Genomic DNA, 23365 nt, shown 5'->3' with positions numbered 1-23365 from the left:
GGAACTTCAATTTATGTTGTAATCTTCAAAGCATTGTGGGATTCTAATTAAATGAATTTTTAAAAATTCATTTGTCTGTTAACACTTTTATAAAAGTATCATCATGGATTTAGTTTAATTTCATGTAGATATTTTTAAAATCAACTTATTCAGTAATGTTATATTATACACCTCGAACATGAACCTAGGGTTTCTGGCTCAGCATTGGGAACTTAAAGCACCAAACATTTGAGTTCAAAGTGGATATGGAGAACAGGATAGGTGGTAAGGAAAAGTACACAAGATCTACAACTGATAAGATCACATGTAGTCAGTAGTATGTCAGTGATCTAGAAGTTTTGATTTTTAGGAGCTTTTCATGCTATTGAACAAAATGAGGACATTGTGATGAAACTTTCTACAAAGTTGAGCAATTTTAATTTCAAGGCTGATCAGTAAACAAACTTAAACAAGACACTATAGAAGTTGACAAAAATTTTATTTTGAAGTTTAATTTGATAAGAGCATAGTAGCCACAAGTAGCAAGAACTGAGTTTGATCCCTTTGTACAGTACTAAAATTATGCAGAATATTGAGGTTGTTGACAAAGTACCAATTACCCAAGTGCACATTGAGATAGAGCAGCACTTGTCAAAAGCACAAAATCTACTCCTGGATTAAGCTTCCTCTAAATGTAACTCAGCACTGAATTGTCATCATTTTGTACAAAATGTAAAGTTCAAGGCGATTAAGAAAATTGGTTTCAATCTTATTTCTAACTTCTTGTAGCAGTCTTGCAACCCAATTTGCCACAATCATTAATTAGAAACTTACAAGAACTGCATGTATTTCTCAAATAGCTCAGATATTGACATTAGTTACATCAAATACAACATGCTTGGTGGCCCATTCAGAAGTCATAACTACTTTTCGTCCCCAATGACTTCACTATTGGTAATTTCAAAAAAGTTGAATCTAAAACACAATGTACCCAAAAAATGCATTGTCAATGAAAGAAAACAAGCATACAGTGTGCAAGTCATTGCGATGAATTTATTTTAAATTGAAACAAAATTCTGGAAAAAGTACTCAATGCAACTGTGCTGAATTGTTTAATATCCAGATACAAAATAGCCTTATTTAATGTATTATTGAAACAATGGAGTGAATTAACATTACAGAAAGGAATAAAACAGTTAAATTTGCCTTCTGGGGTATGGAATGTTTCTAGACAACTTAAGAAAGAAAAGAATGCTCTCTGAAAGCAGCCACCAAAACTCAGGCACTGCCTATCAGCGATATTCTGAACAGCCACTGCACATTTCAATAGGAATCAGACCCTGAGAAAAAGTGGAGTGAAGTTCTAATTTTTTTTAAAACCACAACAGGGGACAAACCATGTCGGTCTCAACTTCAGCTTACATCAATTGTGCTAGAAATAAACTTTAGGCCAAGCAAACTGCAGAAGAACACCACGTGAAGCCACAGTGGTAAGGTACAAGATGGAGCAAAAAAGAAAATTTGAGGATAAATTTTCACCTTGGAATGCTTAAGTTTGAGGATTTAAAGAATGCTTTAAAGACAGCTAGTCCACAATAACCTCATTTCCCACATTTCAGTTCTGAAGAAAATTGACACACTTAACTTTCATTTTTCAAAACATGATCCACAAAAGCCAGGGGCCAAAAGACCTCCTCCTATCTATGCTGTAACCATTCTTTGATCTTTGCACTGAATTTTTGGTCTGGCTCATGGCAATGGAGATTTTGTAATCAATGATGTTGATCTTTCTATAAAAGGCTACGTGGTTTCAGGGATAAAAACCAATCCCAGCAATGAATTAATTGTTTCACCTATAATTTAAAAAGCAACAATAGTTCCCAAAGCCTAAATAATCAAGGCAAGAAGCAAATTAAAAACACATTTTTGCATATTAGAACTTCCTTAGCTTTGATAGCAATTTTTTAGGATTAGAATGCTATTAATGCATTTCAATTTTTAGATTTTTAGTGCAAGGCTGAGCAGAAAACCTTATCTCACCCATGCAAATAACAGCTCAGCAATGTTCGCCTTGAATAAAATTGCATGATGCACTATACTTAGAAGTTCTCTCCAATTTTTCCATTCTGTAAGCATTCTACTCCCATAAATTCAATTATTCATATTTATAGTTTTAGAATCTCAGGCCAGTCATGCTCAAAATCCAGCTACTAAAGGCCATTTTATACTGGAAAGGCTAATCCCAGTACATCTGAGGTATATGCTGTAGCAGATTAATGACCTCTCACGAGGAGTGATAGGCTAAGTTTTAAGAGTAGATTGTGCAGAAAGTTAGCTTGTTGCTTCTACAGATTAATCAGGCTCATCATTACTAGCAACATTAAGATCATGCCTGTTGATAAAACATCCTCAATAACCATGTATTTAACCAGATATTTCTGTTACTGTAGTCTCCAGTTTCTTCCCATTCCAGACAGTCTTGAATTGTTCTGGAACAGGGTACTCAACCTGTCAAAACAAAACCAAATAAGTGAATTGCTATTAGTTTTTTTTGCTTAAATTCCATTTGTTTTCACAGCAATGATTAGAGGTTTGATATTTTCTTTTAATAGTCAGTGACATTACAGCATATAATTTGGCTCAGAATAAGTGATGTGTAAAACTGTTTTCACTATTAATACAGTCTGAGGCTATGTTCCCTTCAGCTTTCATTTCATGTGCACAGCCTTTTCACTAAAGCTACACGTGCAATAATTCAAATTTACTGACATACTTGACTGGCTTGTAAACTTAATTGCTGCTGGGTAAACAGGCACCTTGGAAGAAACATTTTACCCTCAATCTGCACTTATGCCTGTAGAGTTTAATTGCACCGTTATTACAGCAAAGCCTCTTGTGGGTGAGGCAGTGACATAGCAATGAAGGGTCACACAACTAGCAATCCAAAGACCCAGCTAATGCTGTGGGGACATAGGGCTAAAGCCCACCATAACAAAGTGATATTTGAATTCAGTGAATAAATATAGAATAAAAAACCTCAAAAGGCAACCATGAAACTATTGTTGATTGTCAAACTACTCATCCAATTTACTAATGCCCTTAGAGAAACCAGTCATCCTTACCTGGTCTGGTATACATCGCACTCGTAGCAACATGGTTGAATCTTACAACTAAAGTTATTTGCAAGGCAATGTATCAAAATCACTACAAAGTCCAAGAAAACAATGAAACTGGACAGACTCAACATCAAACTAGACATTGGAAATTATGAAGTTTTCTTACTAACGTGGCTTGCGCCAAAACGGAGTGCTGTCCCACAGACAAATAATAGCCTAACAGTCATACTCCAGTTTTACAGATGGACATCATCCTAACACCAACACCACCATCTCTGGGTGTGGCAGAGGTAGAAGCACAGTGATGAACAGAATCAGGAACAAGAACACCGAGGAAGCACCGAGGGTGGAAAAGATATAGATCGTACTACGGCTAGGAGACTCAGTCGCAATTGACTATCCTCTAGGATTCTTGAGGCTCATAGCTGCTCAACTCAGTCTATAGCTGGAGAAGTAACCAGACTTCTAACCTACTTGATCTTGAGAGATGTTGCGGATGAGATGTTACTGTGAGACAGTATAGGCAGGAGGGACCACTGCACAGACCTTCTGGAGGCAAAGTTCCATTGTCACCATATTGAGGACATGCCACCATTAAGTTGTGAGACACTATTATGCTAAATTGGATAGATTTAGCAGGTGGGCGCCCAATAGCAGAATTTAACCACGATTTGTAATCCCATGGACTGGCACATCCCATTCTACCATTATCAATCAAGCTAGGAGATCAAATCTGGTTCAATGAATAGTGCAAGATGTCAAACTGGTAAAAGCTATAAAAACAGGACCAGTTGTAGGACAAACAGATCAGGTTTTTTTTTGCAGCTTTGCCACATTCAGCCATGAATGGAGGAGGATGATAATTACAGCACCAACAGGAGTCGGAGGTTCCACAAATATACTCATCCATGGTGAAGAAGCCCAATGTTTAGGATAAGGTTGGAGTATTCAACCACCTTCAACCAGAAGTGCTGAGTGTATGATTCACTTGCAGCCTCCTGAGGTTCCCAGCATCACAAATGCCAGTCTTTGGTGGATTTGGTTCACTCCATGTAATAAAGAAACAGAAGTCACTAGACAAGGGCTATAGGCCCTGACAACATTCAAAAATACTGAAGATGTATGCTGCAGAATTAGCCATGCCCTTCTAGTACAGGTACAAAACTGGCAACAAATGGAAAACTGCCAAAGTATGCTCACTCAAATGGCTTGACAAATCCAACTAAGCCTCTTACTTCCCATCAGCCTACTTTCAATCAGGCTGTCAACACCAATGGCCACATAATATGCAGCCATAGATCCCATTCAACTATTTTAGTCTTTCAGATCTTGATTTTAAATTAGTCTCAGAACTTTACCACTATCATCAACTTTACTCTATCATCTTTTGGAGAAATTATCAAAAAGCTTTACATTTAAAAGCTCAGCTCCAAATTTTTGTCAACTTGATCTTTCTTTTAAAAAAACTTGCAATTTTCAAGTAAACTTTTCTGTAATGACCCCCATGCTGTTGCTTAATTATAACAGAAATCTAAATGTTTCGTGATTCAATCTTAAGATGCCTCAATTACTTTACTCGCAAACTAAGTAGCCTGTAGTTAATTAATTCGTATACCTCAAAATAGGTTTGTTAATGCATGTTCCATTCTTCAGGCACAGTAAGAGTTTGCTGTCTGCTTGGATATTATATATTAAAGAACAAGCTATAATTCAGGTACATATGCAAAATAAGTCTAATTAGAGTTTCTGGCCTTAATAATGAAACACTGTCATTAAACAAGGACATGTCATTGTTTTGGATTATCTATAAACTTTCTGAACAGGCAGAGTTCACTTGAAGGGTGACTTAACCTTGTTAGACTTTCATTTCTTCTGTTTGTATGAGATGCAAGCATTCAAATTGCCATATAGCTGCACAATATTGGCTGATTAAGGAAGTAGTAACCTTCTTGTATCTCAAATCAAGATACAGTAAACCAATTATGCTGGTCGACATAAAACAGTTCACGGTGGACCTTCTGGTCTCAGAGGCCAGACATTCTGGTAGAAGTTTAAACAACCTTGCTTGGCTAGTTCTGTTTGAAGTTTGAGGAAAAAAGTGCTCTGATCTCTAGTGGACTAAAGTCCAGCATGCCCAAACCTGTTTGAACAAACAAATGGAGGTACATAAACTAACAAAAACATGGACCAGCAATTTAAATTATGAGAACTCAATTTCCAAGAGGCAAAAATGTCAAGTGTCAATACGTTTTTAAAATCACTCCAGGATACACAAGAAAAAGAATGGAAAGAAAACATTACAACAAATGGCTCACTGGAATTCACTGCCTTCTTCCTCCCACCAGACCTGCATGCAAAGAGCAAAAAGGGAAAGGATGGACTTACAAAATCGTCATTGACAGGAATCAAGACATTCATCTCAGAGGACTTGGCACTAACAATTTCACAATTGAGGGAATCCTTACTAAGGTAGACATGGCAGCCATCGGTTTTATTGATGGATATAGTTGGCACTTTACCCAACACCTGCAGGGAGAAAAAATGAACCACTTTGGACACAGGCTTTACAGATAGAAAGCATCTGAATGAGAACTAATTCAGAAACTTACTTGCCTACTGAAGACATGAAAAGAAACCAAAACCAGACAAACCAATTTCTCCAACATAAAAAAGGTAACTAATGCAGTTTGGAAAGCCAAAGGAAAAATTACAGTACTAGTCATTCTGCTATATTATGGCAGTTCTGTTCCTCTGCGCTTATAGAAAATTGCACCATGGAAAACCGCTATAGAAAATCACACTGAAGATTGCGAGATAAAATTGCTATGCCCGTTCAGCAGAAAGTTTGCGTTATCAAAATGTCTGCAATTCGTCAATTACATTAAATAGCCAATTCACACGAGCGAAGCACGCGTTATAGCAGAACGATCTGTATTGTAATTTTACATCAACAATTTAAATATAAATCCTCCCCACTGATGATCAGACATCAGAACACAAACTAAAAAATTTATTAAGAGTCAAACTAAGCACCAATTTTTAGAGTAATAAATTTTCTAATCTTCTGGGCAGTAAAACAGTTAAGTGATTTTCTCCCTATATTGAAAGGGACAACTACAACCAAACTTTCACACTGGTTCCTTACAAAAAAAAGGATATGCCAGAATTATGTCTCATGATGTACAAGTCTCTGAATGCAATTTTCAAAATCTCAAATATTAAGTTTTTTTTAAACAGATATCTAGATATTACTGTACATTCTTCAGTTGCAGAGAATATGAATTACCCCTTTTTCAGGTTGGGGCAAAACAAGCATTACACTATTACTAAGAGTCCCATTAAAAACTACGTTCAGACAAAGTTTCCCACAAATGTATCTAACCCCTTGTCATATTTGACAATAAACATGCTAATTAATTTAAGTTTTAGTAATAAAACCATTGGGGCAATTGTTAATCTGGTGGTCAATCCCTTAAAAATGGTGCCTGCAGCTATCCTTATAAGTTACCATCCTTTCCTCTAAACCATATGGAAGTGCACCCTCTTCAAGGTTCCTCGCACACTGATTGGCATGTTGACGCACTGATCTCTGGTTTTGAAAGTCTACGCTACACATAGACCTTGGCTGTCTGTGCACCAAAAAGAAATCAAAGTAGTAATCATATACCCATCCAAATGCCTCAAATGTTGCAGTTGTACTAGCCTCCACCATTTTGTTTGGCAGCTCATTCCATACACTTACCACTTTCTGCAAAGTCTCTTTTATATCTTTCCCCTCTCACCCTAAACCTATGCCCTCTAGTTCTGGGCTGCCCCACCCAGGGAAAAGACTGCCTATTTATCCTATCCATGCCTCTCGATTTTATAAACCTGTATGAGGTCACCCCTTAGCCTCAGACACTCCAGGGATAAACAGCCAGTCGATTCAACCTCTCCCTTTAGCTCAAATCCTCCAACCCTAGCAACATCCTTGTAAATCTTTTCTGAACCCTTTCAGGGTTCACAACATCTTTCCAATAGGAAGGAGACCAGAACTGCACGCAGTATTCCAAAAGTGGCCTTAACCAATGTACAGCTGCAACATTACCTCCCAACTCCTGTACTCAATACTGACCAATAAAGGAAAGCATAACAAATGCCTCTTTCGCTATCCCATCTACCTGCAACTCCACTTTGAAGGAGCTATGAACCTGCACTCCAAGGTCTCTTTGTTCAGCAACACTGCCTCAGACCTTACCCTTAAGTGTTTAAGTCCTGGCCTGATTCGCTTTCCTAAAATGCAGCACCTCGCGTTTACCTACATTAAACTCCATCTGTCACTCCTCAGCCCATCTGATCAAGGACCTGATGTAATAGGAGGTACCCTTCTTCACTGTTCACCACACCTCCAATTTGGTGTCACCTGCAAACTTGCTAACTATTCCTATGTTCACATCCAAATCATTTATATAAAATGACAAAAAGTAGTGAACCCAGCACCAATCCTTGTGACACTCCACTGGTCACAGCCTGAAAAACAACCCTCCACCACCACCCGGTCTTCTACCGTAGTCAGTTCTCTAGCCAAATAACTAGTTCTCTCTGCATTCCATGCGATCTAACCTTGCTAACCAGTCTCCCATGGGGAACCTTACTGAAGTTTCTCAAAAAAGGGATTATCTTAGTGCCACCTCAAATGTTTGCGGGAGCTTGTGTGTGAATTGATTACCATGTTTCCTATATTGCAACTACATATCAAATTTGAGTTAAAGTACTTCAGGGCAGTTCTGAAATAGTGAATAGCACTATGCAAAATCCAAGTCTCTTAAGTCCTCGGTTTGTATGTTTGCATATGTTACAGATAAATAAAGTTGTATTTTGCTGAAAATTGTTTCCTGCTAGGTTATCAGGCTTTTGAATGAACCTCTAACGCTAACCTCGCTCTGCATCTTCTCTGCAACTGTAACATTGTATTCTGCATTCTGTTACCCTGATGCATTTGTACAGTACTATCTGCCTATAAAGCACACAAGACAATTTTCACTGTACCTCAGTACATGTGACAGTAATAAATCAAATAAATATGTCAATTGCCTTTGTTAAAGGTTGGTATTTCTTATGGGGCAGATAGTTCAGTTACTGTTGTGGTTCTGTTCGCCGAGCTGGAAGTTTTTGTTGCAAACGTTTCGTCCCCTGGCTAGGTGACATCATCAGTGCTTGGGAGCCTCCTGCGAAGCGCTTCTTTGATGTTTCCTCTGGTGTTTATAGTGGTCTGTCCCTGCCGCTTCCGGTTGTCAGTTTCAGCTGTCCGCTGTAGTGGTTGGTATATTGGGTCCAGGTCGATGTGTTTGTTGATGGAGTTTGTGGATGAATGCCATGCTTCTAGGAATTCCCTGGCTGTTCTGTCTGGCTTGCCCTATGATAGTAGTGTTGTCCCAGTCGAATTCATGTTGCTTGTTGTCTGCGTGTGTGGCTACTAAGGATAGCTGGTCGTGTCGTTTCGTGGCTAGTTTATGTTCATGTATGCGGATTGTTAGCTGCCTTCCTGTCTTCAACCGGAAGCGGCAGGGACAGACCACTATAAACACCGGAGGAAACATCAAAGAAGCGCTTCGCAGGAGGCTCCCAAGCACTGAGGATGTCGCCTAGCCAGGGGACGAAACGTTTGCAACAAAAACTTCCAGCTCGGCGAACAGAACCACAACAACGAGCACCCGAGCTACAAATCTTCGCACAAAGTTCAGTTACTTTTCTTCCCACATTTCAATTACCTGAATTTTCACATCTCGTGAATTTATGACCTCCACAATTCCAACAACATCCTCAAAAACTAGACCCAGTTTCTTACAGTTATCTGCAAAACAAAACATCTGTCAGGGTGTAGAAAGCTGCATTGTTACAAATACAAATTCAATGTTTGAAATATCCGGCTCCATTTTGTAAACGTTTCCCAGGACAACTGCACTATTTGGTTAGTAATAGATAGATGGAAAACCCTTGTTCTTCTGTAAACATTGATGAAATAAACTTTTAACCTACACAATGCTAATTGTAACAATTCTTCAGGAATTTTGGCTAAGTTTAGTCAATTGAACCTTAAACTTTCTTATATGCATGACTCAGTTAGTTAATTATTAGACAAATATATCAAGGTATTGGGGAGGTCCTATCACCAAGGTGACCATTATGAAAGGTGGCATATTGCCTGGTGTTTTTCCACTCAATACAAAGAAACAACTTCAATGCGCAATGAGTGGCACAGACACTGGAAATGACAGCTCACTTATACAAATTTTTCTCTTGATCATATTCTATTTCAAAACTTGAGTGGTGAAACAAACAGAGACAACACTTCACTTCAAAACTGTTACAATGTTGAAAATAACCAGTTGATATTTTTGACACATTTTCAAATTGTTGTAAAGACCTGATTAAAAAAAAGAGGGGGATTGGGCCAAGTGACAAATTATAGCATGGAGTGAACATGCACTTACTTCCAAGACAGCAAGCCCAGAAAAAGCAAATAACCAGTGAACAAGTTTTTAAAAAGATAAAGATGTCAAGCAACTACCTAGACTTCAGAGACATAGCATTCCCAAATCAGTGAAGTGAATTTGAGATCCAAGAAACAATGTGGTCAATTGATTTGCCTGCTGTAAGGTACATCAAGGTAACGTTCCCTATAAGCAGCACAGTGATCACTCCAATATTCTGCACACAGCAACTGGCAGCAGCATGCCGATCAAGGCACTGACTTCTGATTTCAGAAGTCACCATGACATATGGGCCTCAGAGGCCTGTACAGCTAGAAAGAAAATTAGAGGGAACATTGCATCATGAAGTTATGATTGTGCTGCAGCTGTCATAATACAGGAAAGTTCTTTTAAAAATAAATACATTAAATTCATCTTAAAAAGACTGAAACTTTGTTTCTGCTTACCAACAGTGATTGAGTTGATCTTGCCTTTGATGGCAAGGGTGCTTTGGGTACACTTGTACACATATGCAACTTGCTTCAACTCTGCCACCTGAATAGCTAGGTTACTGGCATTGTCGTGGTTTTCCTACAAGTGGAAAACAATGTATAGTTTTCAGATACCGAAAAGATAGGATAGCAATAATATAAAGTGATCCCATGCAGAGATACGGCTGGCTTATTCATTTGCTAATATTTCCCATGCATGAATGGTGGTTAATTAAATACTGGTAGGTTGATCAACAATTTAAGGGACTTCAGAAATAAATCAAAATATGCTAAATTGGCAGCATTTTTTCAATATTGCTCCTGGTTTCCTTCCTCTCCCGTCTTGATGGCTTTTTAACCAGTATTCTCTGGCACTTCAAATGATCATTAAGACTCTGATGTACAATGCATGAAACCTATCCTGGTCCATCCTAACCATGGAAAGTTTGACAGTTTCCCCCTTCCCCACCAATATTTCAAGTTTAATTCCACCCCACCCAAACCTGTTCCGATCAGACATGCTGATATACTAACTCTGAAGTCACAGGGACAGCTATTGAGGGACTATAAGGGTGACAATAACTAGTTTACAGGTGACAAGGTCAACTGGAGCACATTTCAGCTGAAATTAGATTAGATTAATTACAGTGTGGAAACAGGCCCTTCGGCCCAACAAGTCCACACCGACCCGCCGAAGCACAACCCACCCATACCCGTACATTTACCCCTTACCTAACACGGGCAATTTAGCATGGCCAATTCACCTGACCTGCACATCTTTGGACTGTGGGAGGAAACCGGAGCACCCGGAGGAAACCCACGCAGACACGGGGAGAATGTGCAAACTCCACACAGTCAGTCGCCTGAGGCAGGAATTGAACCCGGGTCTCGGGCGCTGTGAGGCAGCAGTGCTAACCACTGTGCCACCGTGCCGCCCACTAAATCACTGAAATCACTGAAGTAAATATAGGAATTATACCGTGGGTTCTTAGAATCATGATATCATGGCATATTTGGTAACACCATATAAAATCACATAACCTAGTATCCCAGGAAATATTATTTTATAAGTTAGTCCAACTTTAAGACTCACCACTCTCCATTTCTTTCCTTCCAATTGTAGCATGGGTGGCTCTTTCTTGGCTGCTGGTATTGGTGAAGCAGCAGCTGCTTTGAATGGTTTTGGTCCAGTATGTGCAGGTGTATTTGCATTTCTTAATGCTGGGTTCTTATGAGTTTTACTGCTGTCTGGCACATGCTTCAGTTCTAAAGGAACAAACAAATGCTTACAACAAGCCACGATATAAAATCATAGGATCATATTTTTCTTGACTGTCACATATCTCCAGCCTTATGCATCTTAATCCCATTTATGGAATATCACCCCCTACAGAAGCATTCAAACTTTGTCTACATAGGCTATGCTCAGACACAACCATAAACCCTCAGGGACGAAGTTAGAATCCACGTTTTACAATTGGATCAAGATCTGAAGATAAATCCTGAATTAATATGCTGAGATTCTCTGTCAAATAAGACAATCAATAAGTTGCCAGTCTCCAAATCTTGTGGCTACAGGAAATTCACAAACCAATGTAAAACAAATAGAATTAGCAAGGCTACATGGGCTCAGAGGTGGAACATGGGAAGCAATTTGAACACCTTGCTTGACTGCACAGGGTGTGCTGTCCTCCTTTCCTGTACAGTCTCTTCTGATATAATGCGATAGTTTTGTTCTTGTGTGATCTCACAAGAAAATTGTGTATCAGCCGCGCCATTTAAACTAATAGGGCTGGAATCGCATTATAGCCAATACTGGTAAGTTTTCATTCTACAAATGACTAAATTGTTTCAATCACGTGAAAGCTAATTTGTGTTGAAGAAACACATAGTAGAACTGATTATTAGTTACAGATACAGCACGGAGGTACCAACTTTGCTGGAATGATTTTCCTTCATTAGTTTGCTCTCATTTCTGAAATAAACATTTGAGTGAAAGTGTGTTAATACATACACCCAACATTTGTTTTTCAGGTGAACAATTTCCAAGAGTAACTTGCACAAAATTAATTCAAAACATTTTAAGTTTTGCAGTGTCATTACTGGGCCAAAATAATCCTCCACTTTAATGCACCTCTTGCTGAATGCAGCACCTAAGTTTCATTTCATTCCTCTAAAAGTTCAAATCAATACCACATCTTATTGTAGTACAGCTAACAAAGCAGCCTATAAACTCTATTCTTCTCTCATCAAAGCAAAGTCCTAAATTTAACGTGTCTATAAGTGTACAGAAATATAGACAGTTAAATAGTGATCCATTTATACTGGTTTCATTTCAAATAGTTTGCCAAGAATACTTACTACTTGTAATTTCTGCTCCTTTATTAAGTTCACTAAATAGAGCTGCTCTTGAACTGGTTGTGTCCACTGAGGAAGCAGCAACTTGTGGTGGTGGTGGCGGCCCAGGAGGAGGGGGGGCAGTTCCTCCTGAAGGTGGTGCAGTAACTGAAGACGCAGTTGCTTTCGGACCCTTTCAAAAGGTCAAGGTAGTGGCGGTGTGGAGGTTAGGGGGCGTGTGCACGCATGGATGGGATGGAGAAGAGAGAAAGGTGGGACAGAGAGAGAAGAGGGGGGGTACGAAAGAAAGAAAAATCAATTAAAATTCACAAAACTAACTTGGTTAAATATTGTTAACTCAGGTGTAAAAAACAATTCAGCAACACTAAGTTCAAGGAGGTATTCTATTAATCCTGTATTCAAATGAGCAGATCTTTCCCAAGGTCATCAAAACAGAAAAAACAATGAAATTAAAAAGTCTAATTATTTCAGAATTCTTCGATTTACACAATTTGCAGTACATTTGTGCCAAAATCAAAAATTGGTATATTGTATCTAGGCAAATATGCAGCTTCGAGGAGAAAGTGAGGACTGCAGATGCTGGAGATAAGAGCTTAAAATGTGTTGCTGGAAAAGTGCAGGTCAGGCAGCATCCAAGGAACAGGAGAATCGACGATTCGGGCATAAGCCCTTCTTCAGGAAATATGTAGCTTCATTAGTTTCAGTTCAGATACACAGCCCAACCATTGGAGATATTGATTACAGGCAAAAGTACATTAATCCTCTTTGATAGAATAATCATTGTTACGAAATATTAAGTTAGATGTCTTAAAAGAACAGTTTAAAAAAAAAGTATTAGAAGTTTAATGCCAAGATTACAGGTCTTCTCTTCCAAATAAAATCTTGTTCAAAAACTGTGGCACACAGGCAACTGCATCAATTGCTTCGTTTGCATTCCTATTCATACCTATTACTGAAAATATGTGCAGAATGCAAGACAGTACATTGTCCAATAAACTGCTGCATTTAAAAAAATCTGCCAACATCCTCCATGTCCACTGAAAAATTCCCCCTCCAAAGAAAAGAGCATCTCGAACAATTTTCTCCGATCCTCCATCTTGAAGTACCCAAAGATGTTGTGAAACTTGAAAAGGTTGAGAGAAGATTTGCCAGGATTGGAGAGTTTGAGCTATAAAGGAGAGGCTGAATAGGCTGGACTATTTTCCCTGGAGCAGAGGCTGAGGGGTGACATCAGAGGTTTATAAAATTGAGGGGCATGGATAGGATAAATAGTCAAACGCCTTTTCCCCAGGGCAGGAATTCCAAAATTAGAGGGCATAGGTTTAAGGTGAGAGGGAAAAGATTTAAGAGAGACCTAAAGCAGTAACATTTTCAAAGGATTGTGTGTGTGTGTGTATGGAATGAACTGCCACAGAAGTGGAGAAGGCTGGGACAATTACATTTAAAAGGCACCTGGATGGGTACATGAATAGGAAGGGTTGAGAGGGATATGAGCCAAATGCTGGCAAATGGGACTAGATTAGTTTAGGATATCTGGTTGGCATGGACAAGTTTGACCCAAGGGTCTGTTTCCATGTTGTACATCTATGATTCTAATTTATGCTCTATTAATTCACCAATTAACAGAAAACAGTTTTTTCTTGTTAATGTTATCACAGTTCTTCATTACTAAATATCCTTTGGATCTCATCCTCATCTTCTATCCTAATGCTTTAAAAATGGAGAAAAAAAAGTGTGAAAAGCAGACATTTAGGAATCTATGACCACAAATCACAAAACGTTAGCATCCAAGTTCAGCAGGTAATGGGGGGGGGGGGAGAGAGAGAGGAGGAGGAGGAGAGAGAGAGAGGTTGGGGCAAATGAATGCTAGCTTTCATCTCAAAAGGGAATAAAGTAGGGAGACTTTGCTAAAGCTATATAAGGAATTAGGAGAAAGTAAGGACTACAGGGGCTAGAGATCAGTCAAAAAGTGTGGTGCTGAAAAAGCACAGCAGGTCAGACACAGGAGCAGAGAATCAATGCTTCATGGGGGTGGAGAAATAAATAGAAGGCTGGGGGAGGGGGAAGTAGCTGGGAAGGCACTAGGTATTATAGAGGTGGAGGGTGATGGTGGAAGGAGGGAAGGGTGGACCGGATGGATGAGAAGGAAAATGGACAGGTAGGACAGTTGAAGAGGGCAGGGCCTCCAACTCATCAATACCCTCTTCAACTGTTCTACCTGTCCGTCTTCCTTCCCATCCATTCGGTCCACCCACCACTCTGACCTATCACCATCATACCCCACCTCAAATGGCCATGGCTTTTATTTTCTGCAACTGAAAGCCTGTGATGAAACAAGATTCAATGCATAATTAAAACCGCGCAAACTCAAAAGACGACAAGTTCCATTCAGAATATGGTTCTTATGCTAGCCCCCCTGCCAGTCGTCTGGACCTCAAATCTTATGTAACTCCTGTTGTCAAATGTGTGTTATTCCTACTTGCCACTTCCAAAACAAATCTCCATTCTTTAGGCATCTCCCTCTATTCTGTCCTCATCATTCTCCACTTCATTAAGTTGCTTGACAACTTAATGTTTGAGAAACACGACATAGTGCTATTCAAAAATTTAATCTTTTTTAAATGTTGAAGCTTTAGATTCAGCCAGTTTCAATCTTCAAGTTACTAACTTCTGCCATTTTGTAGCTAGTTCAGACATATGCATAGAATTAATTCTGCACTAGGAGATTTCTTGAGCAAACATCTGTTTTTAAATGGGAAAATTCTAAGAGTTGATATCTATTAAGCATTTAAAACTCATTCCAGATGAAAAGCATATTATTTTCCATTCTGCCCTTTCTGATGGTCAGTGAATCTATTTCATGAGCAATCATTTCCCCAATAACAAAATTTGAGACTTTTTTTACTTTGAAAAAAGACTTTAAGCTCCTAATGTTAGATTAAAAATAATGGCACAGTACTAAAACAAAAGATCAGAACATCTATTCCTAATCTGCACTTTACACTAAATGTAGGGAGTAAATGGGATGCAGCCCTGGACTGAATGAGAATGGTGGATAAAAATACCAGTTTCATGTTTTGTTTGTCTAGTGATTTTAGATGAAAACATTAGCATCATTATTTTACTGTGGTAGCCAAGGACAAGATGAAGTAATTGATGACAACATCTCACCATATGCCCACACAAACAGGAAATTGAGTCATTGGCACACAGTAACTGCATTAACGCAGATTCTTGCAAAGCTAGCAGCTAAATGCAGCAATCCCCCTATTTGTATGGTCTAAATTCAGTGAAATCAATGCAAACTTTCATTGTTTCTTATACTGGGCCACGCAATGAAATATTCTGGTGAGCCAGAGAAAAATCAGCACTAGGTCTTTTGACATAGAAAACCAGGATACTTACAGTCTTACTCCATGAAAGCCCAGTTGTATGGTGTGCTTTGATATATGCTTGAAGTTCAGTCCAGAAGTTTATGTAGGCCTTAACCCACTCCACATGTCTTTTATCACTGAAATTGAAAAAGGTAGTTAAGTTATTACTTTTCTGCAAACGTTTCCTTCCATTTATGCGTTTTGCTTTACTTCAATGTCAAACTCTATACATATTTATGGGCAGATGAGAATCAAGCAGGGAATTGGTTGGAAATTTATGGCAGAGAGGAGGGATACCTGGATTAAGCACCAGCAGGGTTTTCCATTACTACCAGGTTGTAAGTATGCTGAGATCAACAGTGGTGTGTTTTGGCATTATTACAGCTGTTCTGACTGGAAAAAAAACTCGATAGTCCAAGCTGAGCAAGTTAAAATTCTCAAGTGAGGAAAATATGCAGAGTTGAGGATGATCCTGGACTAATTAGCATTTACTATTGTTCCAAACCTTTTATTTGGATGCAAAAAACAACAAAAAAAAATCACATTGCAGTTCATTAGAAGCGGTTGGTTCACCTAAAATCCCCCTTTCTAGCCCCACCTTCTCTTCCAAAGAAATTTTTCTCTTTTACTCTTTTACAGAATGTTGATTTTGTGGTAAGACTGCCATTTGTTGCCCATCTCTAACTGCACTTGAATCAAGTGCCTTAACTATCCCATGAAGTAGCCAGTCAAGAGTCAACCACATTGCTATGGGCCTGTGGTCATATGTAGACCAGACCAGGCAAGAATAGCGGATTACCTTCCTTGTAAGGATTGTGAACCAGATTGGCTTTTACTACAAATCGACAGTGATTACAGTCAACTAAACTTTAAATTCCAAGTTTCATTGAATTGATCATGGTGGGATTTAAACCCAGAACATTAACTTGGGACTCTGGATTACTAACAGACTGACAATTCCAGTATGACACGACATCCCATAAGGTGTTATCTTCAAAACCAAGTGCACAAGATGTCCAGAGCACAAGTCGGCTAGAAGCACAAGGAACAGTTCTGGTAACCAAGTCTCAGGGAATCTAAGAACTTTTAAATGCAAACATCACTAGAAGTAGACCATTAGACTCCACAACCCTGCTGCAAAGATCTAGGCTAAATAGAATTCAAATCATAACCTATTTTCTTCCCCACGCTCAATAGGCCCCAACTCCCTTAACGACTGAAAAAAATGTAATCCAACTCAGAATACTGACTATGCAATGTCCAAACACCACTACTTATTTCTCGAGTTCTCTGCTTGAAGTATGGTCCAACCTCCACCGCCACAAAGCCCATTAAGTACAGTTGGTGGTCTACAGCACAGAAAAAAAGCCCTTCTGCTCGAAACTACTACTCAAAAACAAGCATTTATCTATTCTGGAGGAAACAGGCCCAAAATCAACCCCAGAACAGTATCATACTTGCTGTTGGCACTGATTGGACAGGTGGGGTTCTCCCATAAACCTCCCACCCAACCCCATGCAATCTTTGCAGATTAAATATGAAAATATTTAGCATGGTGAATTGTTTATTTTCTGTAAGTGAAAAAGGGAATGCACAAGGATAGTAAATGGAGTCATACGTGTCTTTGTATTCCTTCAAAACTCTGTTGGTATAAAACATAGCAGCATCAGTCATCTCCTTAACGTAAGGACCAGGTTTGGGAGCCTAAAAGCAGAAATCATAGTTCTCATGTTCTTAAATACCATAATTTTACGATTTGATGTAAAGAAACTAGCATATATTTTCACGATTCCAAATTGGAAAGAGCAGTCACATACAATTCCCACCACTTACACCATCTATGCTGATCATATTCAACCACCAATATTGGTTGGAGTAGCACTAACCATTTCCAAAGGATTCAGTTACAAAGACCAATTATGTAAAGCCAAGCAAACTATTCTCAGTAGTTTCCTCTGCATTACAAATCCCCATTTATTGATTTTTTAAAAAAAGGTTCTGCTGATTTCAAGAAAAAGAGCCAAGTTTCAAGTGACCAGCTGTTTGCACCTTTGATACAAATTAACTTCATATTGAGATTCTTTACATTCACATTAACTGCATTTGAAATAACTTATATTGAGTTGCAGTTGCATATTGAGACAGAATATGGCAGGAGAAAGTGAGGTCTGCAGATGCTGGAGATCAGAGCTGGAGAAGGGCTTATGCCCGAAACGTCGATTCTCCTGTTCCCTGGATGCTGCCTGACCTGCTGCGCTTTTCCAGCAACACATTTCCAGCACAGAATATGGCGGGGCTTGGGAACCTAAACATGAGGCATAGCAAATAAGGGAACAACAATGCAAATGGGGAAAAAATAAAATCAAAGAAATAGGTACATCACCACAGCCTTCACAATGGAAGACACCAGCAGCAACCCAGAACTTCCACACAGTCAGGGTCAGAAGTGAGTTTAGTGTCCATCCTAAGGAGTGGATGGTGCTAAAAGTCTGAATGTGGATAAATCACCCAGATAGCTAATGAGACTGTAGAGGCATTGGTGGTGATCTTTGAGGAATCACTGAAATCAGAAAGGGTCCCAGTGGACTAGAAAATAGCTGATATAAAGTTTGTATTTAAGAAGAGGGGGATAGAGGCCTATCTATGCCTGTTACAGTTGGGGACTGTGCTGAAAACAGGTGCAGCTTGTTCATTGCTGCACATCTCCTTCAGGCTGGGCACTTCTGTTTTTTGCTGACCAAGGAGTGATTGCACAAGAGTCAATCCTAACTTACACCTGCTCATACCAAGAAATAAACTGGGGATAGAAAGTTAACAAATCTTCAAAGTGAATAAACAGGAAGTGGCTAATAAAAAGTCCCTCAGTTAGAAAGCCCGTCAAAAATAATGAATGTACACATATGTCAAATTCACAATTATCTTATTAACACTACTGGGATAGCTTATAGATGGACAACTAGAACACTTACAAATGCCAGCCATCCCAGACCAGGGATGCTCTCACTAATTGCCGACAGATGATTGAACTGTTTGCTTGTACGTCTTTTCTCCCTGAACTCTTGGATTTGTAAAATTTTGTTGGAGAGGGGCTGAAGTAATTGGGTCAATTCATTCTACAAAGAAAAAGGTAAGACACACATATAAGCAATGCACATTTAAAGATAACTAACTTCTACAGAAGAGAGGGGCATTAGTAAGTTAAATGCAGAGTTCAAAAAACAAAGTACTTCATGCACAACACTTAGCTCACCACTTGTAGCAAGCCCAACTGCAGATAAAATTATGCTTAATTATTCTGGTCCCGCATGGATCCTTGCTTGAAAATTCTCTGCTCCAGCTTAAGTGTAAGAGTCTATGTCAGTCACATCAAAAATGATAACAGTAGAAATGCATTTGAAAGATGCCTGGTTTTCACATTCTCTTCCTTCCCAACTCCTTCAACCCAGTTTGTTCATGATACCAAACCTGGCAGGTCAGTTTAATTAAATGCAAGTCAGAAACACTACTGGAACAACCATACTACAAAAAACCCAACCAAGTTAATAATCACTACTTAAAGGCAAAATCAAATTCAGTCTTTATCATTAGGGCTTGAATATTTTTGTTGCATATCCTGGGATGAAATTTTGGTCATTTTTAAATGATGTATTTTGGCAACACAAGTCAGAGCATCAGTAATGAGTGTTTCAAATTTAGCTCAAAATAAACTCTGCTGCTATGATTTGTTGAAGTCAATCTCAAGCAGAACTTTCACAAATGTTGGTAATAATTAATTTAAATAAGACCCATCAGAACCATGTGGCAATCCAGACTTATACTTTTGATTCACAGAATATTAGCATTTCTAGTTAGATTGCCATTTATTGCCGCTTCCCACTGGCCTTCATTCAGATTGAAAAGGAGCAGACTGGACAGGCTAAATGGTCTACCTCTACTCCTATAATGGACAAAGCTAAACAAACAAGTTGTCATCTGAATATGCATATCAATGCAATTTTTGTTCTATACTGTTGCTATAGTCAGATTACTGGAGACAAACTAAATAAACTAAAGGGATAGTGGGTTCTTGAAAAGTGTTGCTTTAATTACAATAGGACATTTGATGTTGAGGACTAGCGCAGTCTTGAACGGATAACACTGTCATAGAGTTCATCTGCATTCAGTTTAATTTCTACCTGAAGAGCAGCATCTCCAAGAAATTAGTCCTTAAAATATGCACTAAACAGTCAAGCAATCAGGCATTTCTAGAGTTTGTATGCATGACTTGTTGATGCAACAACTTCTTGGCAAGCAATAAAAACTTCATGAAATGCACATTTGCACAATTAATGCCAAATAGAGTTGAAACATTTTACTTGTTATGGACCAGGCCAGAACTCTTCAAAACATTAAATAGCCCAGACCATAACTTTGCCAGTTGTTTTAAGCAGGTGTAGTGCAGATATTCCAAGAGAGATGCAGCTGGTCAAACTACTTAGTTTAAAGCAAAACAAATTTACAAAATTACCAAAAGTAACAAACAAAAGGGAACAGAATACCAAATAACAACCTACCCAAAAACCCAACAGATTATTCCAAATTAATGATGCTGTTCCAGATGCTTGCAACAATCCTCATAAACATCCCTTGGCACAAAAGGTAAGAATCTTACAGGAGAGGGGGATTCAGCATGGAACACCTTTAATGTAACTGTTTCTTGGACCAGCAGCCTCACTGACTTACTGCCTGCTTTCAGTGAACAGCCGGACTGCTAAAACCAAACCAAACCAAACCAGGGTGAAATGGAGCCAGGAGAACTGGCCATTCTCCTTTCATTGTACAAGTGTTTTTTCAAAAAACTTGAAAGCATCGTCAAACAGATCAAGCCCCAGACAGAGTCCCTTTACAATCTCCTGAAAAGAAACAAGGACAACCTAATTTTGCTAAAGGAGCCCCATCATCACATACCACATAAACCATATTTCATTAAGCCTACTAAATTGGATCAGCAAACTATATATAGTCAGGAAGGAAAGATCACATCCAGAGTGAGAATGAGTCCGAAATTTGGGAATTTGAGGTAGTGAGAGAATTTGGTGAACAGGGGAAAAAGATACTTTTGGCTTGCTTTTTAAGAGGTTTCCTGAACAAGTTAAATTGAAGCACAGGACGTGGGGGCCAGTACAAAACAGACATCACAGGAAAACTAAGTTCACTGGCTGGTTGTAACTGCGAATTTAATAATCATAGTTACTTCCAGTTTGAAAATAAATAGAAATATTTATAGATTATAAACTAAAATATCAGTTGTAATTTCTAAATCAAGTCAGAATCAGATATACAGCACGGAAACAGACCCTTCAGTCCAACTCTTCCAGTCATAGATATCTTAAATCTAGCCCCTTTGACCCATGTACTTCTAAACTCTTCCTAGTCATGTACCTACCCAGATGCCTTTAAAAAATGTTTTAATTGTACCAGCCTCCACCACTTCCTCTGGCAGTTATTCCATGCACACACACCGTGAAAAGGTTGCCCCTCATACTTTTGAAAAATCTTCCCACTCTCATCTCAAACTTATGCCCTCTAGTTTTGGATTCCCCCACTCTTGGGAAAAGATCTTGTCTGTTTACCCAACCATGCCACTCATGACTTTAAAAACCACTCAGGTCACCTCTCATCCTCCGACACGCCAGGGAAAATAGCCCCAGTTTATTCAATCTCTCCCTATAGCTCAAACCCTCCAACCTGGCAACATTCTTGTAAACCTTTTGTGAACTGATTTCAAAGCATCCTCCCTGCTGTGAAGCAGTGACGTCAAAATTGCATGCAGTATTCAAATAGTGGCCTAACCAATGTCCTCTCCAGTTGCAACATGACCTCCCAATTCCAATATTCAATGCATTGGTCAATAAAGGCAAGCATACCAAATGTTGCCTTCACTATCCTATCCACTCATGTCTCCACCTTCAAGGAAAGTAAATAAAAAGGTCAGATCCAGAGCCAGGCAACATGTGGGAGGTGATGGAATTCATGGTGGTTCATAGTAACCACATGTGTACAACATTTGTCATAGGACAAACTTGCTTAGAGTTGATAATCTGGAGTCTGAGCTTCAAACATTGCGACACATTAGGGAGGGGAAAAATTACCTGGATGTTATGTTACACAAGGCAGTCACACACTTAGATTAAGTAACTCAAATTTGATCAGTGGTCAGGGACGGGAGGGTGCGGTGAGTCAAACAAGTAGTGGGATCCAAGAGGTAGGGCTGAAGGACTCAGACCTTGAGCTTGTCATACAGGTTTGAGATCCTCCTCCTTTCTTTTCTGGAAAAGGAGGAGCTGTAGGGAGGAATGAGCAAACCAACCATAGCAGGGAGGAGAAAAATGAAATGTAGTTTTAATCAGGGATAGCATAGTCAGGGGAATGGATACTGTTCTGTCGCCAGAATTGATTAGATTAGATTAGATTACTTACAGTGTGGAAACAGGCCCTTCGGCCCAACAAGTCCACACCGACCCGCCGAAGCGCAACCCACCCATACCCCTACATTTACCCCTTTAACCTAACACTACGGGCAATTTAGCATGGCCAATTCACCTGACCCGCACATTTTTGGATTGTGGGAGGAAACCGGAGCACCCGGAGGAAACCCACGCAGACACGGGGAGAACGTGCAAACTCCACACAGTCAGTCGCCTGAGTCGGGAATTGAACCCGGGTCTCTGGCGCTGTGAGGCAGCAGTGCTAACCACTGTGCCACCGTGCCGCCCACTATTGAGTCCCAAAGATTACATTGCCTGCCTCATGTTCAGAGGAACAGCCAAGTGGCAGGGGAAGATCTAGTTATTATAGCCCACTTTCACAGAATATGAGCAGCTAAGTTAAACATCAGAACCAAAAATGAACCAAACAAGCTTAGTGATGGGACTGATTATTACCAGAAAATAAAAGCGACAAAGTGAGAATGCCATATTATACTGAGGAACCATAAAATTGTACAGAACAAACTTAAAAGGCTTTGTTTCATGCATTAAGATACATTTAGAATAAGTAGACAAATTGATGCCACTAATCAAATGAATATGACCTCATAACTGTTACAAAAATTTGGTTACAAGGAGATCAAAACCGGGAACATAATATTCAGGGATATTCGACCTTTTAGAGAGACAGGAGGGATGGAAAAGATAGTGGAGTAGCACTGTGAATATGTAAGGAGGAAGTTGAGAGATGATCTAGGATTGAATGAGGCAGAGTCCACTTGAGCAGAGGGACAGCAAAGGAACATTTGGGGTCTGTAATGACTCCTACCACACAGAAGCGACTCAGTAGTAAAGATTATAAATCAAATAATAGAATAATTGCTCTATTTTTCATTCTAAGACCATAAGACACAGGCCATTCGGCCCATCGAGTCCACTCCGCCATTTAATCATGGCTGATGGGCATTTCAACGCCACTTAACCGCATTCTCTCCGTAGCCCTTAATTCCTTGTGACATCAAGAATTTATCAATCTCAGCCTTGAAGACATTTAGCGTCCCAGCCTCCACAGCAATGAATTCCACAGGCCCACCATTCTGGCTGAAGAAATGTCTCCACATTTCTGTT

The 23365-nt window shown here is 39.3% G+C and overlaps 1 protein-coding gene across 1 annotated transcript in view; it reads right to left on the bottom strand.

Moving 5' to 3' along the window:
• Positions 1-461: 461 nt before the first annotated feature.
• The window catches only part of cap1 (CAP, adenylate cyclase-associated protein 1 (yeast)), a 45665-nt gene continuing 22761 nt past the window's right edge, over positions 462-23365 (bottom strand). The window contains exons 5-13 of the mRNA XM_043717735.1: positions 18740-18883; positions 17389-17474; positions 15802-15907; positions 12400-12568; positions 11132-11304; positions 10015-10138; positions 8846-8928; positions 5481-5621; positions 462-2487 (exon numbers count right to left, since the gene is read on the bottom strand). Of these exons, the coding sequence (XP_043573670.1) occupies positions 2404-2487; positions 5481-5621; positions 8846-8928; positions 10015-10138; positions 11132-11304; positions 12400-12568; positions 15802-15907; positions 17389-17474; positions 18740-18883 (1110 nt within the window). The 3' untranslated portion in view covers positions 462-2403. The remainder of the gene's footprint in view (positions 2488-5480; positions 5622-8845; positions 8929-10014; positions 10139-11131; positions 11305-12399; positions 12569-15801; positions 15908-17388; positions 17475-18739; positions 18884-23365) is intronic.

The sequence above is a fragment of the Chiloscyllium plagiosum genome, chromosome 27, assembly GCF_004010195.1.
Source record: "Chiloscyllium plagiosum isolate BGI_BamShark_2017 chromosome 27, ASM401019v2, whole genome shotgun sequence".
NCBI classification, from domain to species: Eukaryota; Metazoa; Chordata; class Chondrichthyes; order Orectolobiformes; family Hemiscylliidae; genus Chiloscyllium; species Chiloscyllium plagiosum.
This window is presented reverse-complemented; position numbering and strand designations above follow the sequence as displayed.